Source organism: Choristoneura fumiferana, chromosome 7 (genome assembly GCF_025370935.1).
Source record: "Choristoneura fumiferana chromosome 7, NRCan_CFum_1, whole genome shotgun sequence".
NCBI classification, from domain to species: domain Eukaryota; kingdom Metazoa; phylum Arthropoda; class Insecta; order Lepidoptera; family Tortricidae; genus Choristoneura; species Choristoneura fumiferana.
In genome coordinates this window covers 18,474,321-18,497,882 of record NC_133478.1, presented here as the reverse complement: position 1 = coordinate 18,497,882, position 23,562 = coordinate 18,474,321, and the positions used below count along the sequence as shown (strand labels likewise).

Below are 23,562 nucleotides of genomic sequence, written 5' to 3'. Positions count from 1 at the left end.
AGACGGACTTGACGAAACTATATGGGTTTCGTTTTTGCCATTTTGGCTCCGGAACCCTGAAAAACCAACAGAGGTGAGAGTTAAAGGCTGACCAGGAATTAAAAAAACTGACGCGAGGGCAGTACTTCTACGTTTTATATTGCAACATTCTTTACACTTACTATACGGTACCTAAAAGTCATATTGAAACGGTGTCGGTGATGTTATTTGAAGGAATATTTTCTAATCCTTCAGAAATTTTCTATGACAAATACTTTTATACATTGTGAATTATTTTCCTTCCAAGGCTATGGATAATCTTCGGCATTTTAACGCACAAGAACACAAAATAACACTATAAAATACGACGCGCAAACAACGTTAAACTTTGACAGCAATAGACAGATGACATTTGAATTTATTGTTACCAGTGCAAGAAATTAGTTCTATTGGTTTTCCGGAATATGGCGAGGTTTTTTTTTATAATTCTGGTCAGCCTTTAACTATTAGGGTACCAAAGCGAGTAAAATTACATTAAGTATTAATTTGTTGCTTCATGCCATATACACTATATTTTATATGAATTTAAATGGAGCTCGTAGGAATATCGGGATAAATAGCAACCTTATTCCAGATGTTTCGCTATCTACATACATACCAAATGTCATCGTAATCTCTCCAGGCGCAGCGTGAAACACACGCACGCACTCAAACTTAGGCACTTGTCCCACCGCCGACGATGAGCGAGAAACGAGTAGAACGAGTAACTAGAAACGAGTGGGTGAGCAGCGAGAAGCGAATGTAGTTTTGTCGCTGGCTGTAAGCGAGTGTTCGATTGCGACGGGCGATTACTCGCTCCACTCGACTCGCTCGTGCGGGGCGGCCGCCAAGCTGACATCGCTGAGCGAGTATCTATAGCTCAGCGAGTTTTATAGCTCTTGTCGCTGCGACAAAAGATGTAAGAGCGAGTTCTCGCCGACAGTGTAAACAGCCAGCGATCAACTATTAATATATGTCTCTTTTACTCACACAGGCTCTTATATCTTTTGTTCGTTTCTTGAGCGAGAAAATAGTCGATAGCCAATCGTTTCCTCGCTGGCGGTGAGACAACTGCCATAGCATTTCAAATGGTAGGATTTGGTTTACTCGCACTTTGAAGTCAGAGATTTGTATTTCTTGTCATCCTGTTTGTCTGCTTTTCGTCATTTGGAGTCTGAGGTGTTTGCCACATGTTTAATAAACATTGTACTCTCTACTACTTATGGTTATTTTCCTTTTTTTGGGCCAAGATGAGAATGGAATTGATAAAACTGTCTTTTAAATTTGTCTTTTTGCAATGTTCGTATGTACGTAATAAAGAAAGAGAATATGTAATTTTCAAAATTTGCAAGTCATTTGTCAACCACTTCCTGGTCTCTGATTAAGCTGAATTTTGGTCTACTTGTGTAAATTTGGTGGCAATACAATAATCTGGCAGTAACGTCCTGGTAGTTCTTCCAGGAGCGTCTCCACAGGACTGAACTCCTCAATAGTTAATTGCATCGACTTGAAATTTGGTACGGAAATGTAGTTAAGATGACAATACAGTCAACAAAAAGTACAGTCAGCAAAAAACCTTGTATTAGGTACATACCAAATTTCATGACTCTAAGCTAAACGGTTGTTATTTCAAGATTTTACGCCTATCCCGTGGGAATATCGGGATAAAAAGTAGCCTATATGTTAATCCAGGGTATATATTACCTGTATGCCTAATTTCATGGACATCCGTTCCGGAGTTTTTGCGCGAATGAGTAACAAACATACATCCAAACAAACATCTATCCATCCATACAAACTTTCGCGTTTCAAATATTAGTGGGATAATAGTAGATTATTGCCGTGGCCTGGAAGTAGGCAATTGCTGGCCGAGTATGAGAATTAAACGGACGAGCTTGCGAGTCCGTTTAACTAATACGAAGCCAGTAATTGCTATTCCAGGCGAGACTAATATAAAGCTTTTCTCAAAAATGGCGAGGAAAATAACTAAATTAGAATAAACCTTTTCTCAACAAAATATATTGACATCTAATTTTATTCCAATAACATTTTTCATGTTTTCCAGCCTTTTTTCATTAAAAAAACCAGCAGGTGTATTTTTCCACCGAAATCACCACAAGCTGTTTCTGATCCAGTCTGGAGTTCCAACAAAATAACTGATAGCAGCCTTTTGAGTTGGCTGTATACGACTTGTGCCAACATTTCCATGGCCGTTTTGTAATAAATTATTGTCGAGCTAGCGCGCCTGCTATTTTTTCAACTTTTTAATTTCTCGCTGACCGTAAACTATGCACTTAGCCTTCTGATATTTAAGAAATAATGTACTTTTACGGACATTTTTGAGAAAATGATTTTTGTTTCTTTCTTTACCTTGGATATAAATTCCGGTGGGCAGTCTTTCAGTACTTCTAAGGCAAGTGCTTTGTTGGCTTCGTACGTGTCTTCCAAAACGTTGTAGAGCAACTCCGCGCGCTCCTTGCTCCACCACAGATTTCTAAACCGTGTTGCCAACCCACTCGCAAAGAAATGAAAGAAAGAAAGAAAAGTTTATTTTGGCTCCAAAAAGTACCACCTAAAACTAAGACTAGAACTAGCACTAAAACTATGTTACTAGGTGACACGGCAGGATACCAAAAAGGGTCAATGTGGGTTGATATGTACAAACATACTGTAAATATTAAATAAAAAAACAGTAAATAATCTACATCTTTATCTTTTTGTTATTTTGTAGTAGGTTTTTAATGATAGTAATGTGATAGCAATAAATAAAATACATTGGAGGGAAATAATTTAAAACAAAAATCAATCATGTAATCATAAAAGTTTAATTCAAAGAGCGTAGCCGTGTTTGCATGGAAAAGCGGCCCTTTCACCAAACGTTCACTGTATTTTTAGAGCCCTCAAAAAAGTATTATTTCCTGTAGGTTTCAGCTGCCTACCTTTGTTATTTTCTGAGATATGTTTTTTTTTACCAAAAATGTTTTTTTTCCTCATTGGCTGTTGCGAGCTACGTAATCTTTTAGTATAGTAATTTATGTATAGACTCGCATATTCTATAATAATATTTTATTTTCCAAAAAAAAAAACTTTGATAAATGTAGGAAATAAAACTTCAGTTTTTTTTTCTTGCTTTCTAGAAGAGCGACACCAACAGTTTTTTGTTAGGTAATTGCTTATATTGCAATATATTTTTTTTTTCAAAATAATCCAGTTTACTTACATAGGAAAGTAATAAAAAAATAAGGATATTTCCTAGCCCTCGCGAGGGTCCTCATTATCAACAACCTCCCATCGTATAAGGTTTTTTTTCAAAATAATCCAGTTGGTACTTCATATTAGAAAATGGAAAAATAAAGGATATAGTGTACCTACCCATACAAGATAATTTAGTCGCAAAAGAGATTATGCACATTGCAACCTCTTTATCATTAACGTTATAGGAAATTTTTTTTGGTACCTCCCATAGACGTAAAGTTTTTTTTTCTCGACTAATCCTATAGTGTGGGGTATCGTTGGATAGGTCTAAAGTTTAAAACCATTGGGGGGTTGCCAAGACGATTTTTCGATTCAGTGATCTGTTTGCGAAACATTCAACTTTAAAGTGCAAATTTTCATTAAAATCAAGCCCCCTCTCTCAAAGCTAAACTGTTGGGTGGAAAATTTTGGAAAAAATTAGGATGGTAGTAAGTATATCAAATTAGCATATGTTCCCATATAAATTTGGAAAAAGTCCTAAACTAAAGATGGAATAAAATTATAAAATAAAAACTTTTAAACAAAAAAATTAAACCGCCGAATAAACTCAAAAAATAACAAACCTTTTTTATTTAACCTTAATCTAGGTACCATCAGCCAAATATGTGGTCTTCCACCCTAAAGTTGATAATCGTTTGCATGCCATAAAACAATAATGCCAAAATATGTGTCTGTCAACTTGAAAGATCGACTTTAGCGACATATTCAATTATTCATTTGATAGAAACTTGTTCAGTAACTGATAGACCACTTTTTTGGCTGATGGTACCAGTTTGAAGTCGGCGCCTCAGCACTAGTCAGCAGGCGTGGACCTATAGTTGTCTACCTGATAGGCTTCTACCACTCCTGCAGGCTGGTGCTGAGGCATCGACTTCAAACTGGTACCTAGATTAAGGTTAAATAAAAAGGTTTATTATTTTAATACTTGGTAATTCGATCATTTCGTCCGGGCTCGGCAGCCAAGCCAGCAGCTGCAGCGCGCAGGCGCGGCGGCCGTGGCTGGCGCCCGCCACTAAGCTTCCGAAGCAGAGCACCCGCAGATCGCCCGAGAAGCTCGCTGCCGCGTTAAACAGTCGGGTCGACGAAAAGCGCTGGCTGTTTCCCAACCGCCTTAGTATCTGCAACATTCGGATTACCAGTACAGTCGGCGAATACATTCCTTTTAACACTTCTCATTCAGAAATAGTACATTGTTTTTGAGGCTGAAAAGTAAGCAATAGATGAACGAGTTAGTTTGAATGCCGACCCGATCCGTTACAATATCATTTAATATGAAATGGCATCATCATCCCAGCCTATATACATCCCACTGCTGGGCACAGGCCTCCTCTCAGAACAAGATGGCTGCAGATGAAATGGCATACCTAGTTAATTTTTTAAATATCAGATACGACGTCTCGTAAATTACACATGGCAGCTGAAACCAAGTGGAAGTATTGTAGAATCCTTCGCTACATTCTGGATTCAATGTACCACCCTCGCCGTAAATACATCATTTTGCTCCCTTGTGACACAATAGTACATTACTGTAGAGGCCGGCAACCCCACGTTCCGGCCGAGGCTCATATAGTGTTTTTCTCAAACATTACATGAAATAAAATATCTGGTTGGCCGGCAACCCCCTACTTCCCGGCCTCTACAGTAATACTATAGATTCAGATTATTTATTTCCATACCAATTTTACATTGTGTCGGATATCAACAATAATTACAATTACAATAATTATAACAATTTTAAATCCTATCATATCAAACTCAAAAGTAATATTATAATAAAACTAATTCGTTTACACAACACAACAAAAAATCACACCAATTTTAATTTACTTATGTCGAAACCAATCATGTCAGCTCAACATAAAAATTCATAATAATCAATAGATTGAATTTTAAAGATCAAATCAAGAAAGAAATAAAAAAGAAAAGAAAAACAACAAACACCACAACAATATAACATGAAAACTAAGATGACTCGCTATTAATGAAGTCACTAACATCATAATAGCACTTTTTCAATAATAACTCTTTCAATCGACGTTTGAAAACCTTTACATTATTTATAGACTTCAAGTCCTTAGGTAAGCTATTGTACAATTTAATTGTTTGATTTCTCGAGCTATGCTTGACTACTTTGAGGTTGGGGACAATCGATCTAGTCAAATCCTTTCTGCGCGTACCTTGCCTGATTAGTATTCCATCATTTGTCTCATATTTCTCCGAGTTTTTAACAACATCAGTAAGTAAGGTTAATATACCTTCTTCATATGTGCCATCATCAGTTGCCGGAAGGCCGGCGCCTGCGCGTTAATGTTGTGTCGTATCCAGCTCAGCACGAAATCCAACTCTTCGCTCTCCAGCGGCGCCGTACTGCTCGGGCTCGACGACACTAGCGCCAGCGCCAGGATGCGGATCTGAAACGCAAACAGACTGAGGACTGAGCTGGTCTTTCAACCAGAGATGTGCGAAGATGTGGTGCGACGAATGTGTTTTTAATGGTTTACCAATGTTTCGGCAACACGTGGGCAAGTTATCTACCAAATATAAAAAAAAACTAATATTTTAATAAGTCGCACCGTTTAAAAAAAAAAAAGATTTTTCTGATTTCTTGAAAAATGTATGTTACCCGCACTGAGATTTTCAATTGTGATATTCGTATTTTTTTTGTATTTATGTTTTTGCAAAAAATAATCTTCAATTACACTAACGGTCAAGTTTAAGTTCAATTTTGTTAAAACCATTTCAAAAACTACCTATTGTACTTTTTTTTGCTCGTTCAACATTTTATTTAAAAAAAACTGGCCAAGAGCGTGTCAGACACACCCAAGATAGGGTTCCGTAGTCATTACGAAAAAATCGATTAATATTTTGCTAAGGATTTCGTATTGAGTACGGAATCTTCCAAGTTTAGGTATATTTTACACCTTAGGCTGCTATTTACTCTTAAACTGAGCCCTATCCGACGATACCCCACACTATAGGGTGTCACTACCAAAAAAAATTTTTACTTTTTTTTTTCACCACTTTGTCGGCGTGATTGATATTTTTATTCATGCCATCATGCCAAATTACAGCTTTCTAGTACTAACGGTCTCTGAGCTTAGCAGCGGACGGACGGACAGACCGACGGACAGACATGGTTCCTAGTTACCTACGGAACCCTATAAAACCGGCCAAGGAATGGTCAACCGAAAAAATGACCCTTATTAAAAAAAAATACTTTGCACATCTGTGTTTGGGTCATAGGATAACACCATCGTACCAGTAGATTCGGAGCAAATTGGCTGTGACAGACAGACGGACGGGCGCACGAGTACCCTATATAGAACGAAGAAATGGCCGCAAGGACATCGAATGTCCCCAAATTGAAACTTGAAATTAAAAAGTAATTTTGTTCGTATTTTTTTCACATTTGAACCCAATCTTACTAATTTAAGGCAAGCCTGTTTATCTGTTTTTTTTTTTCTTACCTCGTCATCGGGATCATACGCCGTGGCATGCAGCTGCCGGAGTATGTCATAGTTGTAGGTGGCATCGGATTTTCGAACCACACCCAGTACTAATAAGATGCATTTTAGATCGCTACCCTCATACGCGTGTAATTGGTACTTGTCAGGTAAACTGAAAAAAAAAGGGTACGGTCAGCGTACATTAATATTACTAGGCGCGCCCCAATTATCGACAGTGCTGTCATATAGCTTATAGTGCATATCTCAGCTTTCTTAATATTCCTTAAGATTATTATTTATCGTAGTGGAAAATTTTAAAAAAAATCAGGATAGTAGTAAGTATATCAAACTTACAAGGAAAACTACAACGGTTAAGTTTTCTTGAGAATTATTAGTAGTTTAAGAGTAAATAGCAGCCGAAGGTATAAAATATACCTAAACTTGGAAAGTTCCGTACAAAATACGAAATCCTTAGAAAAATATTACTTAATTTTTTCGTAATGGCTACGGAACCCTATTTCGGGCGTGTCCAACACGCTCTTGGCCGGTTTTTTTATAAGTGAAGGTCTAACAAAAAAAAAATGGTCATCTCACATGTAGTCAAGCACAGTTTTGTCCCAGAGCACGGCCTTGGCCAGCACGCCCTGGAGCACGGCGAGCGCCGAGGGTTCCGTCTCCGCCCTGGCCGCGTCCATAATGACGCGCAAGAACTCCTCGTACACCGTCTCCGGACTGGCCTCTTGGGTGTAACGCTTCAAGAGCGTCTCCAGGAATAAGGTGGCCTGAAGCAAACATAACGGAGACTCATTACGAGACCGCGGAGCGGGGCCAGGGGGTAATGCCGAGCGGAGAAGCGGACTGTATCTGTTGTAAGCGTGGAGCTAAAAGGTACGAACACTTGCAGTCGCTCGTCGCTCGTTTGCAGCGAAAAATCCGGTCACGTGACCCCATTTTGAATGTGATTTTGAATTTCCCGCGACCTCGAACAGCAATGATGATACGAGTCCGATTCGCATTTGAGCGATTTTTCCACATGAGTAGAGTCTAGAGCCCAGACACTGTCCGAGTGCAGTAGACTCACGCTGGCCTGTGTCGGCTGGTGGCGCGCGGCGACGGCGGCGGCGGGCACGAGCCCCCGCAGCCCCCGCGCCGCCCCTAGAGCCCAGACACTGTCCGAGTGCAGTAGACTCACGCTGGCCTGTGTCGGCTGGTGGCGCGCGGCGACGGCGGCGGCGGGCACGAGCCCCCGCAGCCCCCGCGCCGCCCCTAGAGCCCAGACACTGTCCGAGTGCAGTAGACTCACGCTGGCCTGTGTCGGCTGGTGGCGCGCGGCGACGGCGGCGGCGGGCACGAGCCCCGCAGCCCCCGCGCCGCCCCTAGAGCCCAGACACTGTCCGAGTGCAGTAGACTCACGCTGGCCTGTGTCGGCTGGTGGCGCGCGGCGACGGCGGCGGCGGGCACGAGCCCCCGCAGCCCCCGCGCCGCCCCTAGAGCCCAGACACTGTCCGAGTGCAGTAGACTCACGCTGGCCTGTGTCGGCTGGTGGCGCGCGGCGACGGCGGCGGCGGGCACGAGCCCCCGCAGCCCCCGCGCCGCCCCTAGAGCCCAGACACTGTCCGAGTGCAGTAGACTCACGCTGGCCTGTGTCGGCTGGTGGCGCGCGGCGACGGCGGCGGCGGGCACGAGCCCCCGCAGCCCCCGCGCCGCCCCTAGAGCCCAGACACTGTCCGAGTGCAGTAGACTCACGCTGGCCTGTGTCGGCTGGTGGCGCGCGGCGACGGCGGCGGCGGGCACGAGCCCCCGCAGCCCCCGCGCCGCCCCTAGAGCCCAGACACTGTCCGAGTGCAGTAGACTCACGCTGGCCTGTGTCGGCTGGTGGCGCGCGGCGACGGCGGCGGCGGGCACGAGCCCCCGCAGCCCCCGCGCCGCCCCTAGAGCCCAGACACTGTCCGAGTGCAGTAGACTCACGCTGGCCTGTGTCGGCTGGTGGCGCGCGGCGACGGCGGCGGCGGGCACGAGCCCCCGCAGCCCCCGCGCCGCCCCTAGAGCCCAGACACTGTCCGAGTGCAGTAGACTCACGCTGGCCTGTGTCGGCTGGTGGCGCGCGGCGACGGCGGCGGCGGGCACGAGCCCCCGCAGCCCCCGCGCCGCCCCTAGAGCCCAGACACTGTCCGAGTGCAGTAGACTCACGCTGGCCTGTGTCGGCTGGTGGCGCGCGGCGACGGCGGCGGCGGGCACGAGCCCCCGCAGCCCCCGCGCCGCCCCTAGAGCCCAGACACTGTCCGAGTGCAGTAGACTCACGCTGGCCTGTGTCGGCTGGTGGCGCGCGGCGACGGCGGCGGCGGGCACGAGCCCCCGCAGCCCCCGCAGCCCCCGGCCCAGCCGCGCCACCAGCTGCGTGCGCGCCGCCCACGCGCCGCGGGTCGAACCCAGCGACTCCAGCGCCGAGAACAGATCGCCCAGCGCCGACGGGTCTCCTGCAAAAGATACATTATAGTATTTAAACTTGGATCGCATAGTATTATTAGTAGAATATGTAGTGAGCATAATAAACTGTACAAGGCGACTGGGGTGGATCTGTTATCTACTCGTATCTCCCAGAACAGATTTAAAAATGAACTTTACAGATATAAAACTAAAGTTGCCATGTAGATTAGACAGACATGCGGTGTTGGGTTTTATTGAGGGTTGTCTTCCACTTTCGTAGTTACTCTCTTACTTAGTTAAGCTTAGATATTTAGTTATTTTGTCTCGTTGAGAGCTGACCAGATATTGTCACTATTTGTACTCTAATTGCTTGTAAAACATAGGCATCTAAAGTACCTAATCTTTTCATATTGGGTACCTAAATTGGATTTACTTGAGTACTTATTTAATACTGTCCAAATGTAAAGCAAAGTTCGTTAAGTGCTATTAGATTAGGTTTGCCGTCGCCTTCCTTATCGCAGTGTCACCCGCAGGGAAGCAATGAGGCTAATATGGTGACGTTCGTGAAGTTCACAAACGAAACATTGTTGAGCATATTTAACAATGTACTATTATGCTATCCAAATTAACTATAGTTATCTATACGGGAGCTGCGCTCCACATTGTAACGAATAGTATAAGTTATGCAGGTTATGTTTGCCTGTTATTGGATTAACACTCTGTTTATGTCACCAACACATCGACTTTCTGCTATTTTAATGGTGTTATATCTGTTGGCAAACCAATAAGTATATATATATTTTTAAGTTGAATTGAAAGTTTTATTAATGCAGAAACAGTATCATAAAATACAGTTTCAGCGGGCCTCAAACTAGGCAGTATCTGTATTTATAAAAAAAAAATCGTTTAACAAGTCTATTCATTTTGACACTACATGAACCGAGGCTTTACTGTCAACGCGCGAGCTCTTGCCATTGAGTCGATGTTCGTAATTCTAGTACCGCCCGTGCGACATACAATGTTTTTCATCACATTTGCGAGTAAAATTGTATATTTGTAAAAGAAAAACTAATATTTTTTCAAAAATTGCCGATACCGCTGACTACGCTCTTGGCAGCGCCAGCTCCGCGCCGCCCCACCCCACGCAGCATGTGCCCGACGTGCGCGCGCCGCGCTCCTGCACGCCATGCAGTATCACACTCATTGACCGTCCTTGGGCTTCATGACAAGAAAATTAGTACGGGCAATGACTCATTTACCGACCACGGGCTTCATGACAAGCACATTAAGGTCGAGGGTTTTATTTGGGGGGTTGCAACCAAGGTAGCCTGCATGTTACGACACTGTTTACGAGCAAGTGTGATGAAAAATATATTAATAATTTGGGTTTTTTTAAAGATGTTTTCGTCGCTACCCTAAAACGATGGAAACCGGCCCGAAGTCGGAGCGCAGGAACATCTGCTGGTGCTTGGTAGGCACTTGGAGTCTAAATGAGCTGAAATTGCTAGCCCTATGAGGGTTACCTATGATTCGATGACAATTTTTACGCAGATTATTGATTGGTAGACAACGGTACGCCGATGACTTTGTTCTTAGATGTGTTGTTTCGCAAACTAACGTTTCGTAACTCAACCTTTAGTAGACTATTTAATTGGCTCATGAGTTAGTAAGCCGAAAAACTATTAACAGAAATTCGTTTAGCCGTTTAATCACTACATATTTTGAACGTTTGCTCGAACTATTTTTTGCATCGTTTTTGTGTTTATTTTATAGTAAAGTCAAAACAAGTAAAGTCGCGACGCTAGCAGTTCGGTTCTGGCACTCGCTGGCCGCTGCCCGTCACAGTACGTTGTTTATCGCAACTCTACCTAACACTCCTCCTCTCTAACGCTCATCGTAGCACCTAACTATATTTTGATTCCATTTGACAACACAGATGACTCAGGTGAAATGATGGTGATGATGATGATGATCGGTGAGCAACCTTCTTTCTCCATGTGGACGGCAGCCGCCACGACGTTGGCCAAGGTCTGGACGGCCAGATGGCGCACGCTGTCCATGTGGTGGTCGAGGTGCGACCAGCAGTAGCCGGCCAGCCGCGCCGCCAGCCGCCCGCCCACACAAGGCTCCGCCCCCGCCAGCGCCTTCAAGCAATCAATGATTCGGTTGTTCACAAAAACATATCATTGCCATCATCATGTCAGCCGAAAGACGTCCACTGCTGGACATAGGCCTCCCCCAAGGTTCTCCACTCAGACCGGTCTTGTGCTTTCCGCAACAAAACAAGCAGAGACATATAAATAAATATCATGGGACAATTGACCTAGTCCCAAACTAAGCAAAGTTTGTCTATGGGTACTGCGCAACGGATAAACATACTTTTAGCGACATAGCTTTCATAGATATAAATAATATTACTCCTGGATACTAAATCAGTAGTGTCATAAGTCGACCGCGTGTTTGCGCCTGACGGCAATCTCAATATTTTCGTGGAGTCCTAAATATAAAAATACCGTATAAGTATATTTTAGATCAATCAATTTATATTTTGATCAGTACAAAAAAGCTTTCTAGTGTTGTATTCTGTTTTTATTAAACGCTTTATATTATATTTTATCATTCACAACTTAGTAACCAACTACGTATTTACATTAAAAATATTACAATAATAATTAGGTATTTCCCATAATATGTGTATTTTCCTGTTCTCACACCAGACGATTAATAATTTTTTTTCCTATATGCTTTATTTACTGAAGCTTATTTTCACAAACGCGTTTATTCCGAATTTTAATCGACACAGAATAGGTAGGTTTAGGTTACATAATGTTAAGTTTGCATCGGCCCGAAGGGCCAAAGCTACACAAAAGTAGGAGCTCCGCGTGAGCGGAGCTTCGTCGACACAGTTTCTGTGTCGATCAAAATTGGGAAAAACGCGATTGTGAAAATAAGCTTCAGTAAAAAAAGCATATAGGGAAAAAAGCACTTAGGAAAATATGCGAATGGAAAAATCATGTAAGGAATAAATATGTCTGGTGTAAATTAAGAATAGGAAAAAATACGAATGGAAATTTTGCTACTAGGAAATGACGATTGTGGGCAAATGTAGATGGTATTTTCAGCGATTTAATCGCTCGTAGTCAGAATAGATACCTATATAACTATATGTCATCAAATAAAATGCTTTAAAAAACAATATTAAAATTAAATTCAAATATTAACTTATAAAATTAAATTACACAATAATAAAATGTTTATGGAAACAAAAAATAATCTATACAAATAAAATAAAAAACATTCAACTACAATTTCTTAAAACTATATAAATTAAATTTCCATGTCAAACCTCAGAATTTATGCATTAAAAATTCGTTTATGCTGTAAACACAATTGTCACTTAATACACACACACACACACACAAACATCACGCCTGTATTCCCAAATAGGGTAGGCAGAGCACACGAAACGTTACCGCTTCGGAGCTACTTTTAGCAATTTTAGGTTTAAAGTAGTCCTACTAATATTATAAATACCAAAGTGTGTAAGTCTGTTTGTTTGTTACTTCATCGCGTCTAAACCACTCAACCGGTTAAGATGAAATTCGATATACAGATAGTTTGAGTCTCGGGCAAGGACATAGGATAGTTTTTATCCCGGAAAATTGCAAAGTTCCCGCGGGATAGTGAAAACCGAATTCTACGCGGACGGAGTCGCGGGCAACGGCTAGTACTTAATAATTTGTATAGTTATATTTTAAAATCAGTATTCACCTTGCTGATGGCAAGCACTGTCCGCGCCACGGCGAGCGCGTGGCTGGCCGACGAGGAGTACCTGCGACATCAAAATCGACACGTTTATTCTGCAAGTACGCCGCAAAGGGCTCTTCTACACGACATGACTTTTTTTTTAACCGTAATCTTCGTTGGATTTTTGTAGAGCTTACAAAGGTTACTTAAAAAAATTATACAAAAAGATGATCTTAAATCTTAAATTGTGTATCTTATTTATTAGGAAGTAATTTTCTAAAAAGATAATAAAATAAATAATTACAAACAAAGAAAAGATAGATTACAACATAACTATAAAGAAAAAATACAGAAAAAAAATACAGGGATGTATGGGGTCCCTTAGTTAAGAAACTAAAACTAAACATCTTAACTATATCTACGTTCAGTGGAAGTGTAGAATGTTACCACCGTCAAAAAACAAATAAAAATCCGGCCAAGAGCGTGTCGTACACGTCCAGGATAGGGTTCCGTAGCCATTACGAAAAAATCAAATAATATTTTTCTAAGGAATTCGCATTGTGTACTAATTCTTCCAAGTTTAGGTATATTTTATACCTTAGGCTGCTATTTACTACTACTAATTGTTCTATCCAAGCCGCTATATATTTTTTTTGTAAATGTTGATATATTTACTACCATTCTGAATTTTTAGTTTAGATTTAAAGGGGGGGGGGGGACGGGGGACGCTCGATTTCAATGAAAATTTGCACTTTAAAGTTGAATAAGAAACAGAGACACTTTACGTCTATGGGACGTACCATCAGCCAAATAAGTGGTTTATCAATTTTTAAACAAGTTCCTATCAAATTAATATGTCGCTAAAGTTCAACTTTCAAGTTGACAGACACGTCTATTGGTATTATTGTTTCATGACATGCAAAAAATTATCAACTTTAGGAGGGTAGACCACATATTTGGCTGATGGTACCCTAAAAAAATTTTTTTAACTTTTTTTTATTATACCAAATTGTCGGCGTGACTGATATGTATATTCATGTCAAATTACAGCTTTCTAGTACTAACAGTCCCTGAGCTTACCCGCGGACAGACAGACGGACAGACGACATGGCGAAACTATAAGGGCTCCTAGTTGACTACGGAACCCTACAAAGAAAATTGGAAAATTTATTCAGAATCATATTAATGCGAAAGTGAACCTAGGTTTTCGTATCTTTCCATCATCATCACGTCAGCCGCAGGCTGCCCCTCATAGACCTTCAGTTGCTTCGGTAGGAAGCGGCCCGGATGGAGCTGAGCGCTTGTCGATCCGCGGTGTTGATTCGAGAACTTTTCAGCCCCAACGGTCATCTGTTCTCCGTGCCATAAGGCCTGCCCATTGCCACTTCAACATTTCAAAATCAAAAGCGATTTCAAAAGGTCAAATGAAGTTATAATGCGGGGTAAAAAAGTGTCCAATGACAAAAAAAGGTCTTATTTATAATTTTTTATGCAATGTTCAATACAATACAATACAATACAATACAAAGACTCTTTATTGTACACCAGACATAGTAAGCGATACAGAAAACAGATACACAGAGAAAAAAATAATTACAAGGTGAGCAATAGGCGGCCTTATCGCTTAAGAGCGATCTCTTCCAGGCAACTTTTTTTTACAGAAAGAAGGAAGGACTAGTTTACAACAGGTGGTGCATCAAAAGTAGATCAGAAAATTTCAATTTTAAGTTTTTAACTAAAGTGTTTCTGATTCATACATATTAAATGCAATAGAAGATTAAGGGGCTGTTTCACCATCCATTGATTAGTGTTAACTGCCGGTTAAATGTGATGCCGTCTCCGTCTATTCGAACAAAACAAATAGAGATGGCATCACATTTAACCGTCAGTTAACACTAATCAATGGATGGTGAAACAGCCCGTGACTTCTTGCTAAAAGTTTAATTTTTAATTCAAGCTTTTTTTTGCCGGCTGCACTTTTCTTTTACTGTTTGATTGTCATCCAACCTTCATTTACAAAATTTTAAGTAAGTCCGACCACTGGAAGTACTTTGCCCATCACTACTAAATGGTTATTGACATAGACAGTAATTAAAAAATAATGAATTCATGGTGCAACGACCTGTCTCCGATATCCAGCACTCTGTCGGTTAGCACCAGCAGCGCGGGGCGGGCGCCGCGCGGCTCCAGCAGCGCCGGCCGCGGCACCGCCGTCGCCACGGCCGAATACATGCACAGCGCCACCGTCCCGCTCTCGCCCTCAGCCTCCTTGTCTAGCAACTGGAAACAATACGTACATACAATAACAAGGGCAAGTCATTGTTTGTTCGTTTGTTTGTTTATACTCTTTATTTACTAGCTGTTGTCCGCGTAGAATTCGTTTATCGCTATCCCGCAGGAACTATGCAATTTTCTAGGATAAAAACTATACCGAATACGGTATTTGACTATTTTGTATATGTTTTATAAATTAAAACTACACAATGCCTGTTATCGAATAGAAAAACAATTTTTAAGCTACCTTTACAAATAACAAAGTTATGAGGGTTTGAAATTCAAGATTAGACAGAGAAAGACATACTGGCATGTGACGTCACACGCCAGTACCGCCATACTTGCTGCATAGAGAAAAGCGTTTGAGAAAGAAACAGGTATATAGATTTTTCAAAAAATCACTATAAATCCAATTTTCAACCGATTTAAATTTTCTCTTCGCTAAACACTATCTGTTTATCTATATTTTCATAATAATATTAAGATATGGCAAAATCAGGAGTTGTCAAATACCGTATTTTAACGCGGTTGAATCGTGAAAAGGTAACAAACAGACAGAAAAAGTTACTTTCACAATTATAATATTAAGTAGGGATTGTATAAAAAGGAAAGGATTTAATGTAAAATACTGACATTTTGTATCGCACTATAAAAATCTGCGGCACAGATGCTCGATTACAGCTCATTTCGACAACTTTCATTAGATAAGATTGTTTTTTTTGGAATGTTTTTGTATTTTTTATTTCAATTCCAATTTTTTTTGTTACTTTTACGGTCATCCCGTAAAAGCTATATCGAAAATACAAACTGAAAATATATATGATGCACAGACAGAAAATAAGACCAGCGCTGGTCGAACATTCCGTGCCGTGTGCTATACCGCTACACCACCGCTGGACAACGATACAGACACGAATTTCTCCTATGCACCTCATATCTCAGCTTGTGTTGTTTCTTAGCTAGCCACTTAAGCAGCGACACTAGCGACATCTATGCCGTAGCCCTCATCGAGAAACTTTTCGGCACTCCATCGGAACTAACCGCTCACCCGGACAAGAGATATCGTTATTAAGCAATCAAATTAAGATTGGTTCTTTCATTAGATACCCACAAACAAAGCCAAACTGTGAGTGCTTCTATGAAAAGGAAGTATTGGAAGGTATGTTGAAACAGGGCTTGTGGAGTGTTGAAACAGTCACTTATTATGGACAATTAGGGTTGTACCTAAAGATAAAGATACCTACTCGTATAGTAAGACGGCCATGGCAGACAACCCTGTCACATCTCATCTCACAAACGTGGATATTTGATTCAATAACCAACAGAAAGTTAACATCATGTCGAAGGGCCTTAGGACGCAGCTCACTAAAAATAAAACTGAAGGACAGAATCCGTCACAGGGCAATAAGAAAACAGACTGGAGTAAAAGACGCCTTATCCTTCGCACGAGGTCTGATGGAGGTGGGCGGGTCACGTGGCACGTTATACTGACAACAGGTGGACGGAGAATGTGACTATGTGGAAGGGACCTCATGGGCACAGAAGCAGGGGTCGACCAAAAGCTAGGTGGAAGGACGAAATAGAGACCATCAGAACAAGTTATTGGTTTAACCTGGCAAAGAACCGCGACAAATGGCAATCTCTGGAGGAGGCCTTCACCCGAAGGAGGGTCCAGATGGCATGCATATAATATAGGTCTTATAATATTTATAACTACTTTAATTCATACTGGCTTTTTATTTATACAAGCTTTTTCCCGCGGCTCCGCCCGCGTGGTATTCGGTTATCGTGCGCTGTTCCCTCGGGAACTTTGCATTTTTCCGAGATAAAAAGTAGCCTATGTCACTCTCAGGCCCATAAACTATCTCTCTATGCCAAGAATCACGTCGATGCGTCGCTCCGTTACGGCGTGAAAGACGGACAAACATACAAACACACTTTCGCATTTATAATATTAGTATTTATTTATTTATATTGAGGTATGTTGAAACAGGGCTTGAGGAGTGTTGAAACAGTCACTTATTATGGACCATTAGGGTTGCACCTAAAGATAAAGATACCTACTCGTATAGTAAGACGGCCAATGGCCGTCGGCCATGGCAGACAACTTACCTCAACCCAGGAGTCAGGTCCATTCTCAAACATATGCAAATTCAACGCCACGATCCCGCTCACAGACTTGGTGTCCATCGGAACTTCTTCGCCCTGCATCAGCTCCGTCGCAACAGCCCGTATCCTTCCAAACATGGACCTCAGTTCGCTTCTGTTGGCATCGGTCACTTTCTGTATCATATACAGAAGTAAGCGCAGAGCCAGGTGCGCTAAGTCGTATATTTTGTTTATTTCTGTCGGTGCGAGGGGTGCTTTGGCGTCACCACTGGAACAATATTGCATTCTACTTCAGATTCATACATTCGTTTTTATAGCAATAAGCTTGCTTGACGAAATCAAAGACTTATTATAACTTATAACCTAACCAACAAAAAGTTGGAAAATCCCCGACTTTGTCACTTCAAAGTTCAATATCTCAAAAACGGCTGAACCGATTTTGGTGACACATGTCCAAGAACCATCGCTAGAAAACCTGATTTCAAATAAAAAAACGCATTGAAATCGGTCCACCCGTTTAAGAGCTACGGTGCCACAGACACGTACACACACACACATAGCGGTCAAACTTATAACACCCCTATTTTTGCGTCGGGGGTTAAAAAACTGCATTGCATACGCCATTTGACATTTGTTAAATGTTACAGTAATATATTTTGGGATTTTTTTACGCATGTAAACTCGACTTGTTGGCGAACTGCGATTTTTGGTCGATCCTAGCGAAGAGGAAGGATTTCTTCGTGGAATTTGCAGCATCTAGTACAGCGAGTGTCTTGAGGGATAGGATCTTGGCTTTTCACTAAATAATTAATTTCCCAACTGTTTCATTAATAATTTTTTTTAATTGTCCTGTCATGTCTTTAGAAGCCCGAATCCGTAAGGTTACGTTAGTTTTATAACAAACCTCAAGTACTTACAACAGTTTCAAATAAAAATTGATTAAACAGTTGGTAAATGAATCATGGGAAAAATATTTTTGGCGAAAAATAAGGAGTATTTGAGGGCTATACAATAGGTAGTGTCCTGGATAAAAAAATATATAAGTAGTTAAATTAGTATCAGCTTGATGGACTAATATTTTTTTTGGACATTCATCCTATTCCAGATTCTATGAATATATGATAACTTCTACCCATATAACTACATTTTTAATAATTCCTTCAATCATTTCATAATCTAGCCACACTTTGTATTCTTACTATCATCTCATCTCATCACTTTGCTTACCTTCCATCTTCTTTATTCAGCGTTGCAACACAGGACTCCAAGCACTGAAGAAGGTACATGGCAACATCTAACTCTAGAACACTAACAGCTTTTGCACCAGGCGGGAACTTGTCAATGCAGGTATCCAGATGTGTCATCACACTGATGTAGGATCCATATGGCATGTCAGCTGACCCTTTGATTTCATCTTTTATGACCTCAATTAAATGTTGAGTAAACGGTTCTTCGAGCTTCCGGGATTCTGTAATGTGTCTGAAACAGAGGTTTATAAATGCGTAAGTATGTATTTTTACGTGGTACGCGTAAATTGGATAAAATTTTGTATTGTTCAGGCTCAGTAACAAAAAAATTGCGCTCGTGAAAGTGAACGCACGCTATCCGAACGCACGAAGTGTTAACGTGACGAGCCGCGCCGGGGGATTCCCCTTACAAGAAAGATTGAGTTCGGATTATGCAAAGTAGAGTGAACTCGAGTGTCATTGTTTGAACAATGCCGCGTGAGAAAGATCCAATATTTTTTTTTCTTTCTTCTTTCTGCAATGTGGCGATCTGTGAACTCAACACAATAAGCCACTTCTTTGTCTTTTGATGTCTCTGTCATCAACTGAGAACTACTCCACTGAGCATCCCTTTTAGTGCTGCCATTAAACCTGCTTGGTTAGAGCAGGGACACTGTGCTTCTTCAGTCTGTTGTAGTGACACATTTCCTGTGCCTTTTCAGTTTTGTTGCCAATTGATTTATGTGATTTGATAATCTGGCCTGATACGATTTGCTATATTTTACAATTTCCTGCTTAATTGTGCTGATATTTAAGTCCAAGCTTGTTGGTTATGTATGTAAAAAGGTAGGTATGTTCAGCATTGTTCTCAACATTTTATTCTGAAATCTTTGTAGTATTTCAATATTACTGTTGCTCGCCGTTCCCCATTGTATTCCGTAGGTCCGAACGGGTTTCAGAATTGTTTTATATAGAGTGATTTTGCTGTCCATTTTGCTGCAATATGGCCACATTTTATTTGCACGAAGACAAGAAATACTGGGCTATGGGCTTGGTGCAAAAAATGTAGCAAAGTGCACTTAATTAAACCCCAAACAGTTATGAAACAATATAACAAATGAATTTCTTATACTTGATAACTATGCAATAATTATCCGATAATTATCTTGATAATTTCGAACCCTGCTTAGGTTGATAGCTGGACATCTGGATTAACACATAGGCTACTTTTTTCCCCATATTTCAATGGGATCAATGTAAAATACCTACCTACTCAACCTTTTTTCTGTGTGGACCACAAACATGTTGTAGTAATGATGCACCAGGCATTAAAAGTGTACTTATATAATTTTTATGCCACTCATAGAAGCTTGGTGTGCCACATGCGGCCGATCCGCAGGTTGTGTATAGCTGGTCTAGAGATACTAAACGCATGGATGTTTGTCATAGGTACAATGAAAAGCAAACCACAATGTAATTTTTGGGAATGAATAAGAATCCAGCTCATTTAGTCCCACAGCAAGACAGTCCTGTCAGAGTGAAGGATTGGGCTGTAGTTTCCATGCAGGCCTAGTGTGAATTGGGAACTTTACAAACTACATTCAATTACTTTATATTTGTGTAGGATACACTTACTTTTTTAAAAATCCTTTGACGGGGTGTTTGGCATCTGCACCCCAGAACAATAAAACCAGAAACTCAACAGTTACTTCATCAAGAAACTCCTTGTTTTTGTTCAGATACTGCTTTAAAAATTTTAATTGCTCATCTGCACTTTTGGAGTTTAGGAACTCCTTAATGAATTCGTTTGAAGAACCTGGAAATATGATAGGACTGTTAAAAACTAATCTTAAATAATATAAGTAACTGTCTGTCTGATATCCCTGCACGCTAAAATGATTTGAACTTGGAAGACATTGTTTGCTACATAGATAAAATGTTTTTTTTATGAAAATCACACTACATATCACACATGTCAAAAATAAAAGAAATTCACAAAAAGATTGTCAAAAACAAAATTACAATAAAAACATAACCTTAATAAAAACAACATCAATTAAAATAACATCAATTAAAATTTATTAAAGTAAAATATTTTGAGATCCTAGGAATGAAATGATACTTTTACCCCAGAAAATTAAATAGTTCCCGAAGGATAGCTATAACAATGTATTGTTGGCAGACAAAGTTGTGGATAAAAGCGAGTATTATATAAATTAAAATACATTACAAAAATACCTAGAAATCAGATAATCCAATTCAGATAGCAGAATGCCAGAAAAAGCAGTTAAGTGTGTAGTAGGATTCATCAATTAATTTAATATTAAAAGTTACAAAAGTATACACTAATAAACAATGTATACTAACCCGGCTTTTCAGTATTCCAATTAGCCATGGTTATGGGTGCTACGGGCTTTTTAACCTTTTCTCCGATGCCACCGCTGATCCTCAAATTTAAGTCATTCATGACTTAAATAGCAATTTTTGCGTTTCAAGTTTTATTATGAAATATTCACGTAGTTATTTACTTAACCATATAACCTACAAAAAATGACTTGCGGAGGCGGCGCTGACACTTTTTTTTTTTTTTTTTTTTTTTTTTGTTGGCTCGCGCGGTTTGCGCATCCGCCACAGACGCGTAAAGGTAAGGAAACGAAATCAACGGAAAATACGGAATTTTGGAATACGGAAGTCTACAGGAGAAGATTATATGGGATTAAGCGAAAGGAACAAAGATAATATATATATAATAAATTAAATTTAGAGAGTTGAGGAATACATATTTAAATTTTAATATCATTATTATTTATAAATATGTTCAATAAGTTATATATAGTTAAGTCATTAGAGGCTAAAAGGACAGAGATGGATGTAGGTAATGGGACTTTGTAGGATATAAGTTCTTCATAAAGGAAGGAGTTGTCATGGAGAGGACACGAGAGAAATATGTGATTTGTGTCTGCAATGCCCAAGCCACACTCACAAACACCAGACTCCACCAGTTTAAATTTAGCAAGATTGTCGGGAGTACAAACATGACCCAGTCTCATACGAATAAGGCAGCAGGTGGCTCTCTTACCAAACTTAGTTTTGCCAAACCAAGGTTTAGACGGAATACTAGGTTGAATAGAATAATAATGTTTGCCCTTGATCTGGCAACTTTCAATCCACTTCTCTCTCCAGTTCTCTCTCAGAGATGAACCAGCTAGAGCGGCCAGGTCATGACTGTAATTCCTATATGGGAATAGATCACCATCTTTAACAGCTTCATTGGCTAGCCGGTCAGCAATTACATTGCCGGAGATGTCACAGTGACTTGGAACCCAACCAAAAGACACTGAGTATCCCAAATCAGAACACTTGGCAAGGAGAGTTCTTAATTTAATTATGACAGGGAATATTAATTTGCAATTAAATGGGAATTTACTAAGAGCTTGAAGAGCACTTTTTGAATCCGTTATAATTAAAGTTTTTCTGAGTTGGGCAAGTAAGATATATTCTACGGCTTTAAGTAATCCAAAGCATTCTCCCGTAAATACTGACGTTTCAGGAGGGAGTTTTATTTTCTGAATAATTTTGTATTGGGAATGGTACACCCCAACCCCCACATGGCCAAAAGACGCATGCTTGGAAGAATCAGAGTATATATGATGCCAGCTATGCCACCGATCGTCTTTAATTGAATTAAAATTAACGTTGGGATCCATATCATTTTTAGTTACTCCTAAATTGAGATGAACATCAGGAGATAAAGTAAGAGCAGAAAAATTATCACAGAAAAGGGGATATTCAGGATAGTGATAGGTTGGAGATTGTATGGACATATACCTCTGATAACTTTTTACTAGGCACGGAGTTATTTTATTCGACCAATAGTTAGATGAAGTCAAAGAGTTATTTAATAGTGGAAGGCTTGATCGTAGGGGATGATTGGAATTTTGAAAGCAGCGAAATAAAAACTTATCTGACAAATATTGACGCCTTAAATGTAAGGGTGGTTCCACACATTCGACTTGCAGGCAATTTATAGGGCTTGATTTCATTGCACCACAGATCAGGCGTAGAGCTTTGGACTGGACAGCATCTATCCGTTTAAAGCCATTAACTTGTCCCGGGGTTAATAAGAATGTGCCATAATCAATACTACTTCTAATCAAAGCGTTGTATAGGAGTCTAAGCGAAAATGGATGGGCACCCCACCAGACACCTGTAAGGCATCGTATCATGTTTAAAAGTCGTTCGCACTTAGTTACAATATGGTCGCAGTGGGGAACTCCTGTAAGTTTATAATCCAACACAACACCAAGGAAACGTGTAAAGCTTTTCGTTGGAATGGGGTGGCAATCAAACTTGACAGATACCACAGGCGGTACCCTTGTCCTGGCGAAAGGAACCACGACGCTCTTAGAGTAGGAAATCTCAAGGCCATTGTCATCCAGCCAGCTTTTCAGGTGGATAAGGGATTTAGTTAAGTAAGCTGAAGCCATTTCAGCATTTCGATGTGAGCTATACACAAGCAAGTCGTCGGCATATTGCAGAACTTTAACCTCTGTACCTAAAGAATCTTCTAGGTCATGGCTGTATATGTTGTAGAGTAATGGGCTTAAAACCGAGCCCTGAGGTAACCCTCTCCACAAAAGCCTAGATTTCTTAGTGTCATTTACAGTAAGATTAATACACCTTCCTGATAACATATTTATAATAAAATTGGAGAGCAAAAGTGGTACTTTAAGATTTTTAAGTTTTTTATGAAGGTGAGAAACAATGACATTATCGTACGCTGCTGAAATGTCCATAAATGCTGCAATCAGAGTATTGCCATCGGAAAATGCTTGTCTAATGTCCGTGATAAGAACACCTATATTATCAATGGTACCTCTGCCCCGCCTAAAGCCAAATTGGTTCTGGCTAAGTATATTGTTAGTTTCAATAAACCACTCTAGGCGATTTTTGACCAGATGTTCCGTAAGTTTCATTAGGACAGTGGACAGAGCTATAGGCCGATAAGAAGAGACATCAAAAGGATCCTTATTTGGTTTAAGGAAAGGCAAAACATCTTG

At 40.5% G+C, this 23,562-nt stretch overlaps 1 protein-coding gene across 1 annotated transcript in view; it reads right to left on the bottom strand.

Moving 5' to 3' along the window:
- THADA (Thyroid adenoma-associated protein homolog) overlaps nt 1-21,056 on the bottom strand; it is a 63,124-nt gene extending 42,068 nt beyond the window's left edge. Inside the window, exons 1-14 of the mRNA XM_074090499.1 lie at nt 20,870-21,056; nt 20,138-20,318; nt 18,504-18,755; nt 17,280-17,544; nt 15,016-15,173; nt 12,918-12,978; nt 11,131-11,290; nt 8,094-9,196; nt 7,801-8,049; nt 7,314-7,501; nt 6,741-6,891; nt 5,529-5,684; nt 4,173-4,391; nt 2,389-2,556 (exon numbers count right to left, since the gene is read on the bottom strand). Of these exons, the coding sequence (XP_073946600.1) occupies nt 2,389-2,556; nt 4,173-4,391; nt 5,529-5,684; nt 6,741-6,891; nt 7,314-7,501; nt 7,801-8,049; nt 8,094-9,196; nt 11,131-11,290; nt 12,918-12,978; nt 15,016-15,173; nt 17,280-17,544; nt 18,504-18,755; nt 20,138-20,318; nt 20,870-20,969 (3,411 nt within the window). The 5' untranslated portion in view covers nt 20,970-21,056. The remainder of the gene's footprint in view (nt 1-2,388; nt 2,557-4,172; nt 4,392-5,528; nt 5,685-6,740; nt 6,892-7,313; nt 7,502-7,800; nt 8,050-8,093; nt 9,197-11,130; nt 11,291-12,917; nt 12,979-15,015; nt 15,174-17,279; nt 17,545-18,503; nt 18,756-20,137; nt 20,319-20,869) is intronic.
- Between the last annotated feature and the right edge of the window lie 2,506 nt (nt 21,057-23,562).